The sequence below is a fragment of the Biomphalaria glabrata genome, chromosome 10, assembly GCF_947242115.1.
Source record: "Biomphalaria glabrata chromosome 10, xgBioGlab47.1, whole genome shotgun sequence".
Taxonomy (NCBI): Eukaryota; Metazoa; Mollusca; class Gastropoda; family Planorbidae; genus Biomphalaria; species Biomphalaria glabrata.
Window position 1 is genome coordinate 8,707,066 of NC_074720.1, and position 17,545 is coordinate 8,724,610.

General features: G+C 36.2%; 1 protein-coding gene across 1 annotated transcript in view; it reads left to right on the forward strand.

The window, feature by feature from the left end:
- The window catches only part of LOC106054331 (uncharacterized), a 133,467-nt gene that overhangs the window by 110,065 nt on the left and 5,857 nt on the right, over positions 1-17,545 (forward strand). The window contains exons 6-8 of the mRNA XM_056044610.1: positions 11,732-11,870; positions 12,009-12,124; positions 13,016-13,088. Coding sequence (XP_055900585.1) covers positions 11,732-11,870; positions 12,009-12,124; positions 13,016-13,088 — 328 coding nt within the window. The remainder of the gene's footprint in view (positions 1-11,731; positions 11,871-12,008; positions 12,125-13,015; positions 13,089-17,545) is intronic.

Below are 17,545 nucleotides of genomic sequence, written 5' to 3' on the forward strand. Positions count from 1 at the left end.
TGGGAGTAATCTGAAATTGTCTAGTAGAGATGTGTGCATTGCACTTGGAACTCTAAGACCAGCAAAAGCGAACAAAAGCTCACTTCCACCGGCCTGAAGTGGGCGGCGAGTTTCTCCTTCCCGCCACCCTGTCTGTGTGAGACTCGGGGTTAAACTTAGAGTTTGGTTTTGCGTTCATTTCCAATGGACACGGACACTCCGGACTCGCGGACTGGAGACGCGGCCGAAGGCTGCACCACTGGGTCCCCCGTCATTTTCATTTATTATACCATGCTGGGACACGCCATTTATGCAACGGCCCCTTGAGGGACGGCGCCTGGTCGTTGACAGATCGCTGCGGGAGCTCTTTTACATCCCCGCACAGTGCAATGAGGATACTCTCACACCCTCTTAGGCACTCCCGCTGGAGCCTTGTTTCGCTACCCTTTGGCCTAGCCGTCCCCTCTCACGACCGTTTCCACCCGGGCGCCACTATGAGGCAGGGTAGCAAGCCCGGGGCGTTGGACAAAACTTATATTAACTTTGTCTGGTACAGTTTTTTGGACACGGTGTGGGAGGAATGACCGTGTTCAAAAATTGTACCAGACAGACAAAGGTAATAAAGGTTTTGTAAACATGTACATGGCAAACAAATGAAAGTTCCTTTTATCTTTATTAAAATAACGATTTAAATAAAAAAAATTATTGAAAACAAACCTCGAAAATGTATTTATTAGGCGACTGATAATAAACATGTCCATTCTTTTATAATCGAACTATTAAAATGTCTCGTATGATAATGAACATTTCCTACATCTTCCTGGCCCTCGGCTAAATAAAATAGTACATGCAAACTTGTATATTTTTATAGTGGACCTTTATCCTGTTATTTATTTAATATTAATTGTACATTTCCTTGCAAGCTCCTTACTTAATTTCTAGTCTTTATGCAACCAATCAGCAATCGTTGGGTGTGTCCCTATTGTAGACTTTGAATGACATCTTGGAAAAGAAATTCTCTTTGCTTGTTTTGGATTTTCACTATGATGGCTAAACACATTTGTGTACACTGGTTTAGTTTTTGATTTCTAAAATCTGGTTAGCATTATTTAAGTAGTAAAATAAGTAACTCAGGGAAATAAAAAATAAAAAAAAATACGGAGAAATGTTGGGGCTAGATAAGGTAGCTTAAAGAAAAAAAAAACTACTGAAAATAAAATGATGAAAATTGCGACTTTGAAATAGACAGACCATAGACATGTATGTCTATGAGACAAACTAAAGAATGTCAAAGTTGTCATATTGAAGGATCACTCTTGCAAACTAAAATAATACACGTATCTTTGTTTCTTTGTTCTGCAAGCAAAAGAGATTAGAAATTTGATTCCGCGCTGATAACAAGTGCAGACAAAAACTCAACGTATGACTTTTTGAGAAACATAGCTTATCAACACTACTGACATTAATGTACAGCGGAGACACCAATAAGCTAGTTATTTATAAATCTCCAGTGTGTAAAGTGTAGTTTTCTTATGAATGTCTATTAAATTATTGTCAACTCCCTTCCCTCAACGTAAAGAAGAATCATATTAGTAACCATCAAGTTGCTCTTCTAATTGACTTAGCTAGTAGAGGAGCTCATCACTGTCTACCAACACAATTCTGAAATATAAAGCTATTGAAGATACTCAAGGATGAACCAGGCAATGTCAAGGACGCTAGCTTGACTTTCACCGTTGCCAAATAATTTTTTTTTTTTAATTTTGAGCTATAGTTTTAACAGTAACTAGATGTATGACAGATCAGTGTCGTGTCAAATCTCCTTTATTGCTTCTTGTTAGTTGCCCATTAGTTTTTCACTAAGTTTGAAGTAGCAAAGTAGTGTCTTCTCCTTGTTCAATTTATGCTACAAAAAGAAGAGCTTAGATCATTAGATTCTACAGTGCTGAAATTTGCACAAATTCATCTTTTAAAATAACAAGCTTATGAACAGTGCCTTTAGTTTGTACACCGGATACACCAATAAGATGGCTATTTATAGGTTTTTTATTCTCCATATCTGAAAATCTCCAATAAATCCAATTTTTTTTTTGTTTACTAAAAAAAAAAAAAAAAAAATTTTCAAGCTAAATTTCTTCAACGGAGTAATAATTACTTCCCCCTTTCTTTTCGGATTTCCGCGTTTTTTTGTTTTTTTGTTTTTGTTTTGGTTTTGTTTTGTTTTGTTTAGGCAATCAACCCTACTTTACCTTTAATTTGTATTTCAAAATAGTTTTTGGCTGAAGTTAGTCTTGTCACATTATAGAGAATGACGTCATGTGGTACTATTTTCAGTCCCGTAATGGACCGGCGAGGATCTTTCCACTGACAAGGTCAATCATTTCAACCTTTTTTTTTTCTGTAGAACTGGATCTCAATGTTCAGAAGGATACATGATCTAAAATGAAACAAGACAAACATAAAAAATTATTTAAAAAAAAAAAACAAGCTAATACGAAGTGTGAGTGTATCAATTAGTTTGGATCAGTCATGTCATTACATTTGCAAAAAGAAAAACCACTGGTTTCAAATGTGCAGAAAAAGACGCAACGTCAGTCTGATAGAAGATGACAGCCACAGTGATGAAAATGTTGTACCTATTAGCACTGCAAGTAGCCAGTATAAAAAGGGTAATATTGAGAATATCAATGTCGTTGAAGACAAGTGGACTGTAAAACTAGTCGTACATGGCAAGACATTAATTTTCCGTATTGACACTGGTGCAAGATGTAACATTCTTGTCAAGTCAGAGTTTGAAAAGCTCAAAGACAAAGTAAAACTTGCTTATTCAGCAAAGTCACTCAAGTCTTACAGTAATAACGTCATTAAGACTTTAGGAGCAGTGGTGCTACACTGCTACCTTTGAAGAATAATACTCAAGAGTTGAAAGCAAGGTTTGAGGTAGTAGACATTAGCCAAGAGAACATTTTGAGTGGTGACACAGCAGAATGTTTAGGACTACTACAACGGACTGATACGCAGACACGTGAATTTACATATGATTCAGTGCATATGATATCTGTAAGTGATTCGAAATACAGTGAAATTCAAGACTGTACAAGCAAAGAACTTTCAATGCTTCGGGAAGTAATTATGACTGGTTGGCCAGACACAAGAAGCGAGACTCCAATTGAAGTTAGGCCATATTGGAATTTAAGAGACCAGTTATCAACTTCGGATGGTATTATATACAAAGGTCTGAGAATAGTCATGCCACCGAGCTTACGTAAATACATGTTAAATCTGATTCACAAGTCTCAATTAGGAATAGTCAAGTGTAAGCAGAGAGCCAGAGAAATCATGTATTGGCCAGGCATGAATGCAGACATTGAAGTGGCAGTTAGTGATTGTAGCAGGTGTGCTGAACATCAGAATCAAAATGTGTCAGAACCGCTAATGCCTACCAAGACACCAGACCTTCCATGCAGCATGGTTGGATGTGATCTGTTTAACTTTGAGGGTAAAAAGTATGTGCTTCTAGTTGACTACTTTTCAAAGTTTATTGATGTCAAAGAACTGTCACCGGAAACTACATCAGATATCATCGAAGCAATGAGTATATTCGCATGCCATGGAATATATAGAAGATTAAGGTCAGATAGTGGGCCACAATTCGCTTCTAAAGAATTCCTAAATTTTTCTAAATCATACGGAATAGAGCATGAAATGTCGAGTCCTCATTTTCAGAGGCTGAAAGCGCTAGTGAAGAAACTGTGGAAGAAAAGCGAAGACAAATTTCTGTCGCTATTAGACTACAGAATTACTCCACTGAGAAATATTAATTTGTCGCCAGCACAATTACTCATGGGACGCCGACCCAGAAATTTACTACCTAATTTACACACCTAAGACACCAGATCTCAAGGTGGTGAAGAAACACTTTGACTCCAAGAAACAGTCTCAGAAACATTATTATGATAAGAGGAAAGGAGTTAAGAGTCATAGTCCACTACAAGACGGAACGGCAGTCAGAATGCAGCTTAATTCTAAGTGGAAACCAGGAACAGTAGTTTCGAAACATTCTAAGCCTAGATCCTATAATGTCAAAAGTGGAAATAAGGTCTACAGAAGAAACAGAAAACATCAGAAAGTCTTCTGAGAAAGCAAATAGATTTGACAATAATTATGACTTTCCAGATGACATCTCCGAACAACCAGAACCACTAGATCTAGAGAGTCCAAGATTACAAACTACACACTGCTTCTTCTAACACCTCTAGACCATATGAACCTTACGTAACACGCTCAGGCAGAATAGTTAACAAACCCAAGAGACTTGATTTGTGATGAACTGAATTGACTTTTTAGTTAACTAGTTTGTTAGTTATTCTGATAAATAGATTTTAGCGGCCCCCTTAAAGGGGAAAAGACGCTATTAGTTTTGTGTGATTTATTTATGTCCGATTTTTATTTTCTCTTCTAGTTTCTGAGATCTAAGCGGGATGGACAGACGTACAGACAGGCCACACAAAACTAATAGCGTCTTTTCCCCTTTCGGGGGCCGCTAAAAAAAAGAAAATTATTATTTATTGTTAGAAAAAAATTGAATTGGGTATAACATTTTAGAAGGTTAACTATATTCATAATCATTACACAATGACTATACACGAAACCATTCGATATGGAGGGCCTCACAACTGACCTGCAAGGTCGCAACCTAACTGTGGGCACTTTGGACCAATAGCGTTTTGCCACCCCTGTACGACGTGGCAACGATCTATTGGTCTCCTCAACCCACAGGTTGCGATGTTATATGCTACTCCCTTATGACTTCTATAACGAAAGATATCGCTATAAATAGTAAATATTGCTGAATTAAATTTGGTAAACATTAACTACATGTTATTTGTCAATGCATTGTGAAAGTTATAGTTATCGAATTATTAAGAGCAACAAAAACAAGAACATTAAATAGACTTCTTACATATGGTAAGCCAGATACACTGATTACAAGCTCAAAATACCTATGTATTATAATAAATATAAAGTTATCGTGGAATTGCCATATTGATGACATAATTAAAAATCAAAGAAAGCATTAGGGTTTATTCAAAAAAAAAAAAAAAAAACATTTCACAGAACAAGAACATACAACTAAAATATTATGTAGCCTTGGTTAGACCACTTTTATAATATGCTTTCTTTCTTCAAAATCCCTCTCTACTGTAGAAACCTATATTGGAATATAGCAGACACAAAACAGAGACCTGAGATTCATAGTAAAGGAATGATTGCTTTTGACTCGTTAACATCATTGGTAAATTCACGAAATTTAGAGACATTTAAAGCAAACGACTAAAAAAAAATAAAGTTGCAAATAGCACATGAATATTGAACCATAAATTATAAAAAGAAAAAAAAGAAAACACAAAGACAAAGGCACATTTCTTATTCCATATACTAGAATAAATCCGTAAAAGTGCTCCTTCTTCCCTATTACCATTTTGAGAATGATACGGGTTGCCTGAATCAGCCAGGAAAAATCAATGACTTAGCATAAATTAACTCTCTAATTAACATGAATTACTATATTAACACATGAATAGATTACACGTTGGACGTTCTATTTCGAAGGAACATCTGTTACTTATAGGGTAAGATAAGATAAGATAAGATAGAAAGATACATTTGCTAAACTTATTGTTATACATTTTTGTCCTTATCCTTCTACGTGGAGGTGTCTCGGCGAGACGGAGCAGGCGTTTTGTTCCTGGGTGTGAAACCTGATCAAGCTCCAGACCTTGAGAATAAACTTTAAATTTATTTAATAAAGAAATGCGTTTAAAAAGAACTTTCCCCCAATTTAAACAAAAAGTTTCACCGCCCAGCCGTCTCGCCTGCTCACAGTTGCGTCACACAAGACTTTACACAAAGGGTGAAGGTCAACCTCATGGCTACCCTCCCTCCTTAATGTCTTCCCATCCCTCATTCTGTCTAGATCAACTTGAAATCCTCATGTGGTCAAGAATACAGACCGTCGCTTCGTTTCCATTAGAGGAAGAAAAAAATCATTAGGAAGCCAGGAAAATGGGGTTAATATCTTGAGAAAATATTTGAGATTTTCCCCCTCCTTTTTCTTTGTCATTTAAATACGACCTTCAACCGTGGAGATAGGAGTTAGGAGTTATGCCCCTTCTACTAGTTTCAGTAATCAAACTTTGGACAGTCTTTAAAGTATTATTTCAATAATGGAAAAAAAAAAAAAAAAGATTTATAGTTAAAGCCAAACATGTCAAAATATCTATATAAGTAATTGTTATTTTTTAAATTAGGTTTTTGTAAGTCACAAACTGCTAATAACTTAGGCCTATTAACAATAATTCCTCCTTAACTTCTGCAAGACGGCAGAGGATGGAAGTTAGAACTCGGGGACATCGTGATCACAGCCTCAAGTGTACACCTCACAACCAGGCATGAATAAACTTACACTAAAGATGTATTATCTTATATTTTATAATACAGACGTTACTTCAAAAAAGAAGATGATTACGTCCTACACGTCATGCATCTATTACAGATTTAAAACAAGCGCATTAAAAAAATAAATGTTTGTTTCAAAAACAAAGCTTATCTAAGAGAAAGAACCTAAAAATCACTGGCATATATATGAAAACTGACGTTATAAGCTTCCTTTTTCAATAACAAAAATTAAAAAAAAAAAAAATTAATTAGCACTCATAGACATAAATAAATATAGACTGGCCAATAAAAGAGTTTTATGAAACGGAAATTTATGACTTGCAATTTTGTGTACTTTATTATACAGCAGTGTAGTTTTGTTTAATCTCTAAGACTGAAGATCATGCAACTTTTCAGAATTCGGAAACCCGACAACAATAGATAATCATGTTTTCAAGTTACATGAAGTTATTTCCTTTTTTCAGTCTATATTTAATCATGTCTATGTTAGCACTAATTGGTTAACTATTTTTTTTATCAATTGATGTATCGTCATTTTTTTTTCTTCTTCTTCTATCTAATTGTCCAAAGAGTTGAGTCTATGACTCTAGGCCTATGGAAGCTTGCTTCTATCTGCCTGACTGAACAAACTTCTGTCTGCGAAAGATAACTTATTACATCCCGATTGCTCACATCCCAAGGCGCTCGGATTAAAAGAGAGGCCAATGGCCGAGCACATCAGGGAAACTCTCCCATATTTCTTTTCTGTATTATATCAGCCTTGTAGCTGTCTTGCATAATAAACGACTCTTTGAAGAACGGTGTGTCGATAGTGACATGTTTGTGGGGCTTTCTTCCATCTCCGCCAATGCAATGAACTCAATCCTTTGGCATCCCCAACAGGTTTTTTTTTTTTGCTTCTTTATTGGCCTTATCGTCTCCTCCTTTTGTGGTTACTATTACATTCCAATAATAAACTAAAGCAAAACTCTTAGTTACCAATCTCGAGCAGTCGCTGGCTCCATTAATAAAGTGCAGGGAAAAACAGATTTGTTTTTTGACGTACAATTTGTTAATAGAAGTGTTGAAGGATAATGCACTGTAGAAACCTCAGAATATGCGTGTGTGTGTGTGTGTTATGTGTTTTAAATACCGAAAATTATGCTTGGAGTTGGGGCTCCAGCACCACTTAGCAGGCAAGGGCAGGGTGTCTACTGTCTTTCTATTAACTCCAGAAAGAACCTATTCTAGGGTACAAAAAACGTCCGAAAGAAAAAAAGATCGAATGTAAAAAAAGATTACTTACGTATGCACACACACATATACTATATATATTGGGTGGGAGAGAAAAAAATCACCCCCCCCCCCAAACCCTCCATGAAAAAAATCCTGGCTAGCCCATGCTGATGATCATGGGGGAAAGACATACATACGCGCGTCATATTCTGGCGTCTGTCTTCTCAGTTATATGTCACAGCGTTCCTTTAACATGACCTGCCATAAGATAGTTGCATATGACGTCATAATCTTTTCTAGAAATAGGGAGCTTTGTAGGAGAAGGGGGTGGGCGAGCAGAGGATGTCGGGAGAAGCATTCCCCTCAGTTTGTTTCACTCTGTTACACCGATTCTTCCTCCCTTGTCTGCCCACTTCTCGTCTCATGATGGATAGTTTATATCTCAATTAGTTTCATTTGCATATCCCTCCTCCCTTCTCGGGCTGGACAAGTGGCTCGGTGTGCACGTGTCTTTGATTGCATTTCGTTAAGTGTGCTGCTAAGTCATCGCGAAAGCTAGAAGCTATAGTCAAATATTTAAGTCTATATGTGTGTGTGTCATATATATATAATAAATAAATATATATATATATATATATATAATATAATATATATATATATATATATATATAAAGACTTCAACATTTCACTACAGCTTTTGGCTTGCGAGATGACTTAGAAACATTTATAAGAAAGAGAGAAATGCATCATTTCATTCTATATGGATGGGATAGTCAAAATTGCATTCAGTCAAATATTCGCAGTAAAGTTTGTCTTCTAATGGAAACTGGAAAAATCTTTAAAAATACAAGATACGTACTCAAAATAGGTTTAACAAACTAGGGTCATCTTCGTGCCAGAAAATGCTTTCTGATGATGCAAATCTCCGGTGATCATAAAATGTATACATGAGTTGCATAAATTGCTTAGCTACCTATCAAGTGGTTTGAGTTTGAATCCTAACTAGAGCTGAGTTTTGTTTTCGTAGCATTGGAAACCCCCCCCTCCCCCAGAACATGTCCACATAAAGCGACCCTAGCTCAGTGGTCACTCCAAATACATGAAAGATGCTCTATATAAAGGCGATTTTTTTTTAAATTTCAATCTTTAAAAAAAAAATGATGGAATTTCAAAACAATCAATGAGACGCACTAGTACTCTATCTATTTGTCCTCTGGCTAGAGAAGCAAAATTCTTGTCATTCGCTCTGAAACAAAAAATAAAAATGTTTAGATCTTGAAGTAGTATATCAGAAAGGACACGAATATTTAAAATAATAATATGAAAAAATAGAAGAAAAAAAAAACATGATTTGTTTTTATTCTTGTACCAATCAATATGTCCATGGCGTGCAAACTGCTGGCTGCATCGCGGTGCTTTAAGGATGAAAACTATCCAATTTGTCCCCGGCAGATTCTGCAATCAAATCAAGGTGCTATTTATAGCTTTGAGATATTGCTCATGAATGGCAGATTTTTCGGGACGGAAAGAAATGAACCAAATAAAAAAAATTGAGTTCGTTCAAAGTTTAATTTAAAAAAAAAAAAAAAAAAAAAACTACAGTGTAATTGCTGAGGAACCCCTCCCCTTGTTTGTATTAAAATAAAATGCTTGTGTATAGATTGAAAATGCTAATTCAATAAGAAAAGCAAAATGTATTTTAAGAATGATGCCAAGTGGTACACCCAGAATATCTTAGCATAGCCCCTCAAGAATACATTCTTATTCTTCGTTCTCATTATGAGGTTGGAGTTTTCAGACAACCAGCACTGTGTCTGAGATGGTTTCCAAACAGGGGCGGACTGGCTTTATGGCAACCGGGCAAATGCCGGTTTGCTGGTGCCTAAATGGGCTTTTGGGGCTGCCGAAATAGCCACATTAAATGTCAGTAAGTCACTTAAACGTGATTATACATAATATATACTTAACTGTGTAAAAACATCCACATATTCCGAAATAATGGATTAGCTTCCTCTTTACTCACTAAGAGATTAACAAACAACATAATACCTATATTTTGTTATAGTCCTACACTAGTCGAACTAGTGAAAACATAAGGCCTACTCGTGTGAACCTTAAGCGGGGCCCGTGCGGGACCATCGAGACGGCACTCCAGAGAGCATAGCACACGACAAGGCAGCCACCAAGTGTTGTGCTGTACCCTTTTAGTTCTATCAAAATAATGCAATACACTCATTAAGATTGGAAATGTATTGTAGATTTCTTTTTTTTTACAAATTGAGATTTCCTACAGCCCCTAAGTCTAGTTCCATGCAGAAATACAAAACGTTAAAGAAACCCACATTTGCATACATGTTTTCAGTTTTATGCATATCAAATGTAACCAAATTGTGGACCGAACCCTATGGTTTAAATTCCAGGGCTGATTTTGGCACCCAGTCCGCTGATCTCTCCAAACCAGGTAGTTCTACGCAAGTCTTTAAAACCTAGTTTCTAGTTTCGTCCACTCCCATTTATTTATTTATTTTTTGTTTTGGTTAGAAGTTTTCAATGAAGGACCAAACAACTTAATTGAATGTTAAGACAGAAATAAACTGTAAGGGCGCCTCTCACGGCCTTGAACTACCGCCTCCGTACGTCTTGTAATGAGGGTTCTCTAGTACAGACCTGTAAGCCGTTACTCCTGGGGGATGGTTTGTTGCAGCAATGTTTTCCTTTTAGTCGAACGATAGGATACTAGGATGTTGTCTTCAGTACTCAGCCTTAGTCCATCGAGTCTTATGATCTGACGTTTCAGTTTTTAGATAAGTTAAGACCAGTGGCGTAGCTATGGTTGGGAGATGGGGGATAATTTGAAAATCCTCCAGGGCCCCCACTTGAGGAGGCCCCCAAATGAGTCTTCGAATTTAATGTTTTGCATTAAATATTTTATATTACGCCATTATCTCAAGTCATAATCTTGAACGTCAAATTGCAGGGGCCAGTAAGGAGGTCAAGCCTCCCCCGGGCCCCCAAATGATGGCAAATTCCAGCTACGCCACTGCTTAAGATTTAAGTTACTTTCCATTTTTAACTATGTCTGACCAAAAAAAAATATATTTTCCCAGTGATGTCTCGTGCATTGGTTAAGTAAAGAGTGTTACAGTTGATATTTTCTCGTATTCCTGTATTTTATTAGGTTCCTATCTTTATTGGCTTATTGACTTGAGAAATCATTTGTTTGATTGTAACGCTGACAAAGATTTGATACATTTCACACAGTATCAGATTTAGACTTGATAAGGTCCCTAAGCAATTTGAAAAACTAGAGCCCCTCGTAATCAACAGTATTTTAGTGTTCCTTTGCTCTCTCTTAAAAAACGATTGATATTATCTCTGGCACCATTTTTTTTTATCATATCCTACAAAATACAGACTTTACTGACGCCACAAATCAGACGTGCATACTTATAGGTCACTAAAACTTTTCTAAGTTATAGTTTGAAGTTGCATTAAGTTATAAATATAAGTAAACAGGTAGTCCTCGGGTTAAGACGGTCTCGACTTACGTCGTTTCATGGTTACGACGCTGTTTACGACGGCTCAGTCCGACTTACGCGGTTTTGCGACGTTCTCTCTTTGGCATGGTTATTTTTGTTTATTACAGTACACTGTTTATTACTGTTACAGCACTTACAGTACTGTATTTCATTATTAAAATTACTTTTCTGCACAACATTTTACTGTTTTTATTGATGATTATGTATTAGAATAGATGTATGGATAGGCTAAGTGTTTGCAGTACAGTACAGTACTGTTATTATGCTACAGTACTCTGTATGAATGTATGATCCGACTTACGTCGAAATTCGGATTACGACGCCGCGTAGGTACGGAACACTGTCTTAAGTCGAGGGCTACCTGTATATGGGTTTACTTCGTAGACACATGCATTGAAATCATTGAAAGACAATACTGTCCACACTCTAGATGCTTCCGTTCTATTGTGCCAATGATAAACTTTTCTAGTCAGACGCTCAAAGAAGCCGAAGAGAAAAATTAAACTTGATAATTTTCAGTCCTATTTGGTTCTCCACAGGTATTTGATGCAATAGTTATCATCGCTTCATTCGCTGTGGACCTGACCTTCATTAAAGGCCTGGCCGAGTTCGCGGTAGATGATTCCATATTCGTGCTCGTCTTTCTCTTGCCCTGGAGGGTCATTCGGGTGGTCAACAGTAAGTAGGTTTGTTATAGTCTATGATAGTTTACATTTGAATCAAATTTTCCTGAAATTAAATCTAGGCCTAAATACATTTAGCATTGTCCTGATAAACATTTTGGCTGCATGTTTTCAAGCGAAATTTATGTCGTAGGTCTTGTGATGGCTGTGATTGACCACGAGCATGTCAAACTGAGGCTGCTGTACTCAAGGAAGAAAAAGCTGGACAAGACTGTGGAAACACTCAGGAACGAGACGGACGAGCTGAAGGTGAATTGGTGACTAGCTTAAGGTCCACACCCCCCATACACACACACAGACACACATCACAAACACACACATCTCACATATACCACACTAAAACCACACACGCAAAAACGCACGCACAAACACTCGAATGCACACTCACATTTGTATGCGCCCACGCATCTGAGAAGAGACAATGACTCACATACACATAAACATTCCATGGCGCGCATCCATTCTACTGCCATTTAAACCCACCGCCTGCTAAATTTGATTAAAATTAAAATATAATACATTCTAGATTTAAAGGTTGCGGAGTCATGAAGAGCGTTCGATTCCCAATAAAGGTTAAAATATCATTCCGCGTAACTTGGTACAGACGTAAGAAGTAGTCCCTACTTGTTATCGGTTGGTTGTTGACCTCATGGTTACGCAATGCGCTCGTCTATAGTTGCTCCCTCCCACCCCAAATTATTTAATTAACGTGCAGTACATGTTGTAGAGGTCGTAACCATGGTAACAGCAGTGCGTAGAGCTTTAGCCACTATCAAAAACATATTTGAGATTTTTCAGGACAAATTTTTACGACAGACAGACAGATAGAATAGATAGATATATAAATAGACAGACAGACAGACAGACAGACAGATAGATAGATAGATAGATAGATAGATAGATAGATAGATAGATAGATAGATAGATAGATAGATAGATAGATAGATAGATAGATAGATATAGATAGACAGACAAGATAAGATAAGATAAGATAGGATTAGATAGATAGATAGATAGATAGATAGATAGATAGATAGATAGATAGATAGATAGATAAATAGATAGATAGATAGATAGATAGATAGATAGATAGATAGATAGATAGATAGATAGATAACTTGTCCCACTTCGTGTCCTCAGGGAATGCTACAAGATGTCCGACAGTTCTGCATCAAGGAAGGAATAGATGCCAGCCTTATCGATAGCATGCTGGGTAAGTGACGAACCCTGGAGCTAATTCTATTTCCGGTCTGAGTGAAAATGGCTATGTTATAAATTACTGTGCAGAAAATCCTCCTGTTGCGGTGAAAATGGGCAAAAGAGGAAAAATTGGTGTAAAAAGGGGAGGATGAATCCTTCAAAGAATAATTTAGCTGGTACAATAAATGGAAATCAGTGAGAAATAGAACAAGAAATGTTCTTAATATCTCGTCTGCTGTCGTTCCTAACAGAGTTACATTTCCTTTACAGTTCCAATACCGCCCTATTTTGTTTACTTGCTTTTTATTTAATATTCTATTTTCAAAGATAATATCTCTCTGGCCCAGAACACTTACAAAAAAAATATTTTGTTTTTGAGTATTAAAGTTTAAATAAAATTTAAATGAATTTTGGACTTATAACTATAATGGCTCACCTTGAATGGTGGAAGATGTTTTATTTTTAAATGATTTGTCTAATGTTTGTGTTTGACTTTGAAAAAAAAAAGGGGGTGGGGGGGTGGGCAGGTGAATGAACGTGTTAACTTTTTAAGATGCACCACGAAGATTCATTTCTAAAGCCATGATGTGAATGATGTGAATGTGTGTGTGTGTTTTCGTGTTGTGTGTGTGTGTGTAAAAATATAAATACATAGAAAAAGAAAGTAAAGTTCCCCTTTCAGATAATGCCATATATGGGGCAGATGATGTAATGGTCATCTGTTTCTGTGGCCCACGCTTAACAAGGGTGTTATGTGGCCAGAACAACGACCAACTGCCTTTACTTTTCCCCAACTAATATCAGGTACCCATTAGACTCAGCGGCGAACTAAAATTCCCGAAATTAAAACTCCCAGTCTTCATTAGGATTCAAACCCTCAGTTCGAAGGAAAAGCGCTTGGCCGTTCATCCAGCGCGCCTCTTCTGCTAAGATAACCCCTAAGATTAGATTTGTTTTAAAAAAAGATGTTTTTTTACTATTATTTCGATGAACGAATTCTACTGTTTCCTTCTATCTCTGCAATACGTTAGTGCCTAGTTCTGGTCAATGTGATTGTCTAGTTTGTTCTAGCTTCTAGATCTAGATGACTGCTAGATTTGCATTTGTCCATATATAGTTTCTATGCGTTCTAAAAACAAAATGGATTCAAACAAAAAAGCACAAAGTAATCGAAATTGTATTTGAACATACATTTAAAACTTTCCAATATTTACAAAGCATCAAAGCAACATGCTATTACAACTATTAGCTGCATATCGATCAATGAACAAAATTAATTTCATAAGCGTACAGTTCAATTTCATTTTTTAATTCTCTTTTCAATAATCTAAAATATAATCGAAGAATTAAAATTGAGACCAGCAATCACAAGACATGAATAGACAATTTATTTTTTTTCGGCCTTCAACCAGGGTATTCGGATGTTGATATGGGAGATTTTCATGATAAATTATGTTAAGGACGTTAATATAAACATTATTGTTTCATACAATTTCGGTTTCACATAACAAAAATTTATTTCGCAGGGCTAAAAAGTGCACAGAAATAGTAATAAAACAGGTCATTGAGACTTTCTTTATTTGGTACACTGGAGACACTGAAAAAAGCTTGCTATTTATGGATTTGCTGCTATGTATGAAAATAGTCAAAACGTCGTTCTCGTGTGGTCAATACACAGAAGTCTAGACACAGTTCAGAATGGTAAAGTCTACCTCGGTGGAATGCTGTAGTATCCCAAAGGATCCCACAGTATACAAGATAAATGTATCGCTTTGGCAACATGCTATTTAAATATATATAATTTTCTTTGATAAATAATTTCACGACGCTGCAAATGATAAGTAGGGCCTATGCCTGCTCTTGTTCTTACTAATCTCTCATTTCTAACTTCTGCTCTAGGTTAAATGAAAAAGTAAAATTCTGTCATTAAAAGTCTTACTTAGTGCATTACGATTCAAAATATGTACAAATTCACACTTGCTTTTGATGTCATAGCCCTGTACCGCATACTACTATATTTAGACTATAATAATTGCTAAGAATATTAGGTTACTAGACATTTTTTTAAATCTAACGTATTAATAAGTAGAAATTGTGTAAATGAATTTAAGTAAACTTTTGACAAAGGCTCGTGCCACAGAGGAATTCGGAGCTGAAGAGGTGGGTCAGAAAAGATCACCCCCTAGCGCTAACTCCACCGTCCTCCTCCTAGATCCGCTTTTTAGTTTAGAACAGTGTTTCCCAAACTGTGTTCCACGGAACCCTAGCGTACCTGAATAGGTGTGCCCTGAACTGCTTGAATAATTAACTAGTAAGCCAACACGTGGATTAATCTCTCTAAACAAGCAAAATACCAAAATATAGTTTTTAAAAAAGCAAAGCTTATATTAAGTGTATCAATTAAATTCGTAATAGATCTAGACTAGCAATAATAAATCTGTGCGATTAGAAATATTTTTTTACCAATTGTTTTTGTTTAGCGCAATTTCATGCTTTTAGCATTCTCAATGCGCTATGATCCTTTGAGCCTAGCCCTATCTGGATCAGTTGGAAAGGTGGTCGCTTTTTAAATGTATTTTTTTTTAAAGGAAACGACCTGATTTCGAACTTGTGGGCTAACGCCTTCTCAGGCTTCTCAGGCCTACGGGGTAACCACTCTGCTAGCGAAGTTTCTATGAACATTGAAGATTGTAGAGTTATCTATTGTTTCTATTTCATGTTTGTGTTCACTAAGCCTCAGAGACAACCTAGTATAAAGGGGACTAATTCAGCTTATACCACCACCACTTCAGTATTTTTCAGTCAAATACTATTTCTTTCCCTTGTTTGAGATACCAAACACAATAAGTTATTACCAATAGTTAATTAACTAATTATTTTTTTAAAATTGATTCTTGTGTTGTCAGGTAAAAGAAATAATTGTTCAAAATTTTAGCTTGATCCGAGATTGGGTGTGGGAGAAATAACATGTACACACTTTTGGCCAGACAGACAGACACAGTGAGTTGATATAAGCTTTGTGAAAATAAGCAAAGTGTCCCGTAAAATACTCAGAATGTGGGAAGGAATGTTAAGGAAAAAGTTTGGGAAACACTGGTTTAGAGGTTACTGTCTTACTTCAGGCTTGGCCATGACCAACAATTGGCGGAGTTGTTCTTGTTTATAGAAATGGCAAGGAAGAGTTATTCACCTTGCTAGTATAGTCCACTGAGGTTTTCAAGATAAGTGAGGGAAGGTTGCCTGTGCGGTTCTTTTTTTTTTTCTTTCTCCAAGTGGATTAGTATGGCAGGTTTAGAGATAAAAGATTTAGTGCTCTACACCTGGCTAGAATCAGACCAGACTTTTCAGTACCAGAAAAAAAAATCTTTAAGTACAGATCATGTTTAGTGCGACAAAATTTATTTATTTTTGTTTTTGTTTTTTATTAGACGCAATATCGTATAAGAGTTATCATTTCAAATAATCTTGGCAAAGAAAGTCTTTCATCTTCCGATATCCGAGCAATCTTATTTCATCACCCTATACTCATTCATATTTCATCATAAAATGCCCATTTATTTTAAAGTTATCATCTAATGTGTAAGCAATCTCTTAGCTACATTAGTGACGTAACAAGACGTCACTTTATAGTGTCGTCCTGCAGACGAGCAAAAAAAACATTATCACTTACTTTGTACTGTTTGTATTTAAAAACAAAAACTTTTTCAATACCTCGGGGACACTTTGAATGACTTTAACAGTCGTCTCTGTGATGACTGCGGGGTTAATTTTACTTTTAATTAAATGCTGACTTATTAGAGGAGATTAAAACCACTTCGCTGTTGATCTATTTATAGGAGTCAATGCCATCTTTATTTCTGTGCACTTTAACAAATGTGTCTATTAAATGAGCATGATTTCATTAACCTTGAAGCTATACAGAGAAAGAAAACGACTTCTATAAATAGATATACGATTTCCCGAAAGGTTTTTGTGAATGCATCGTAAACACAATGTCAGCCTCGACATGGTGCCGTCTTATGACCAGTCGTAAACATGCATTTTACCGGTTAATTGGTTCATCAATTTTGTTATTTTGGTCTGCGGTTTTTCCAATTATCTTTTTTAATTTACATGTTGAATTATTTAGAGTAAGCATTAAATTGCGTGTTTTGCTTTTAGATTGCCAATATACGTCTTGAAAAAAGGAGAGAGAGAGAGAGAGAGAATGAAAAAGAGAGAGAGAAAGATAATGAAAGAGAGAGATAGGAGGGAGTAAGATACAAGCTGTCGTATATTCAGAAGGAGCTTATCTTATCTTATAAAATAAAGACGATGCTTCAAAAAAAGAATATGATCACGAACTAGACAACAATGCTTTCATTAGGTCTAAATTGAGTTGAAGTGTGGTTGATAAAATCTCAAAAACATTTGTGATTGTTGTGCACCTTTCTTTTCGACCGAGAGTCAAGGTTCGATTCCTTAAGTAGT